The following is a 2,426-nucleotide window of genomic DNA, read 5'->3' on the forward strand; positions in this document are numbered from 1 at the left end:
TCACAAATATTCAAAAAATGTTCATCAAAATTTTCAACTTTTTATTCAGAATTTCTAGAAAATTTTCGAATAAGCAGTCCATTCAATTTTAGTTCAATGAAGTGCAAGTTTCAACCGGCTAACCGGTTTGTTTTTTATATAACAAGTACAATTTACAAAAACTGTCGTTGATTNTCAAAATTTAAAGGAAATTTTTTTAATATTTGTGAACTTTATATAAAGTGTGAAACTTTGTTTTATATGGCTTTAGTATAGAATGAACTATAGTTTCATAAATAATTAATGCAAAAAATTTTTCATGAAAATAATTGCGAATATTATATTAGAACAAGGCGTACACTTTCATTTGTCGCCTAGTGTATATCGTACACAGGTAGCTTAGTTGAGCATACAAAATCTTTTTCAAATATACCGGTGTTTAAATGGAACCTATCAGATTTTCTTGTGGCCAATTAATTAACTTGCAACGGAATCGGACTTTCTTATATTCTATGTTCCTTGATTCGACATCGGCTTTGTGCTATTAAACTGTAATAAAACTTGACCTTTTGTTTTTCCTCCTTATAATGATCACTTAGTATGTCGCACAGATTTTTTTTCTTGTTTTCCAGTTCAATGTTAAATTCCTGCTCTTTGCTTATTTTACGATTTTCTTCATTTCCTTTCATTTGATCCTAAAAATATACAGATGTGCAATATGTACATACATATATAACTCAAAGAACTACTTGCTAATTGATTTTTTACCATTATCACTTTTTGTTGATACAACTTCTTACTTTGGTCCACACTCTTCACCCGTGCGATATACAATTTATCCAAAACTGCTGCACGCTTGTCGCTGAAATTAAATATAAATTATAATAAATGCTTAAGAGCCCTATATATAATTTTACTCTTCTGAAAAGTCGTCTCGTAAAGCTTTGTTAATAGTTTTGTTGGTTTGCTTCCGACGCTCGTCAATCCATAAATTTCTTTCCTGGTTGTTTCGCGCAATGGCATTCAGTAGTTTATGCTCCAGATTATCTTGCTCGAGCTTTGAGTAGAGTTGGGTTTTTATGATATTTAGGGGATTTCACTTCCGGAATTAAGTACATTTTTTATGTAAAATAACGGTTCAATGGTTTAAGGGATGCTAATTATATATTTTTTATCAGTTTAAACAAGATTTCAGTGTAGTTATCCTCTAAAACCATGTTAGCGTTATTATACAAACAACAAAATGTAAAGCTTAACACCCAAATTCATAAAAAATAAAATTTTATAAAAATCAGAATATTTGTATGAAAATGTCACTTTATAGAGCTCTATAAATCTATTTTAGTTTTTACGAATAAGGCCATAAGATTTTACGAGAGTTAACACGTCTTGTGAATCCCCTAAATTATTTTTATTAAAGTTCCCGTTTATTTTGTAAGAACAAGTTACCATCTCTTCATTGTAGCGATGAGCGAGATCGACCCACATTTGCTCAATTTCTTTTTCTTTTTGGCACATTTTTTTCTTCTCCTTGATTTGATAGAGTTGCGCTTGTTTAGTATCTAATAACAAGGCTTTGCTATGGGAAAGCCTCGTCTCTTCACAGACTTTCCCTAAAAAAATAATCAATTTCGTACCAATACTTCTAATAATATTTAACATAGAGTTTTTATCTGCACATTTCTCTTTGCAGATTTTTAAGCTCCAAGAACTTCTCGATTTCTAACTCTTGCTCCTTTCTGTGAATACCAAACCATTCGTGTCGTCTTCTGGCAGCTTTCTCGATCCGCGCTTCATGAGTAGAGCCAATCTTCAGAGTACGTCAAATGATCGGACTCCAACACATTTCGTAACCTGGGCCATCAAAATGGGTTCGTTAGCATGCTTTTTACTTACATACATACATATGCACAAAAATATTTTGCTTATGCATATACATATACATACATACATATGTACATAATTATGCACAGTGGTTCTAAGCCAACCGGATACGTAATAATATATTTTTTAACTCATTTCGCACATAAATAAAAAAATATTATTTGGAACTTAAAATATCTATTTGTTTTCTATCGGAAGCCAACATGACTTTTTAACCTTAAATATTAAAGCTGAACATAGCCTTCGGTTAGTACGCGTCTTGTGGGTTACCACATATGTATGTATACATACATATTTTTGTATGGATATAAATACATATCGCTCATTTACTTCAATAGTGTCATATCTCAAAAAAGCAAAACTCTATAAAAACGGCTTTAAAGTTTTGAATTTACATACATATGTATACTCCCTTAGTTAAAATGAATACATACTTGGGGTATTCACAACGGTGTCGTTAGTGTCGTATTGTTGTAACGGGTGATTTTTTTGAGGTTAGGATTTTCATGCATTAGTATTTGACAGATCACGTGGGATTTCAGACATGGTGTCAAAGAGAAAGA

The 2,426-nt window shown here is 31.4% G+C and overlaps 1 protein-coding gene across 1 annotated transcript; it reads right to left on the reverse strand.

The window, feature by feature from the left end:
• Window positions 1–747: 747 nt before the first annotated feature.
• Window positions 748–1,823, reverse strand: LOC108355355 (uncharacterized; the record flags this gene model as incomplete). The annotated part of the gene is made up of 4 exons (XM_017606518.1): window positions 1,659–1,823; window positions 1,429–1,592; window positions 897–1,036; window positions 748–841 (listed from the first exon to the last, which is right to left on the reverse strand). Coding segments are annotated over exons 2-4 (303 nt in total), but the record flags the coding sequence as incomplete, so codon positions are not given.
• Between the last annotated feature and the right edge of the window lie 603 nt (window positions 1,824–2,426).

The sequence above is a fragment of the Rhagoletis zephyria genome, unplaced genomic scaffold (genome assembly GCF_001687245.7).
Source record: "Rhagoletis zephyria isolate East Lansing unplaced genomic scaffold, Rhagoletis_zephyria_1.1 Rzeph_scaffold_44816, whole genome shotgun sequence".
Classification (NCBI taxonomy): Eukaryota; Metazoa; Arthropoda; class Insecta; order Diptera; family Tephritidae; genus Rhagoletis; species Rhagoletis zephyria.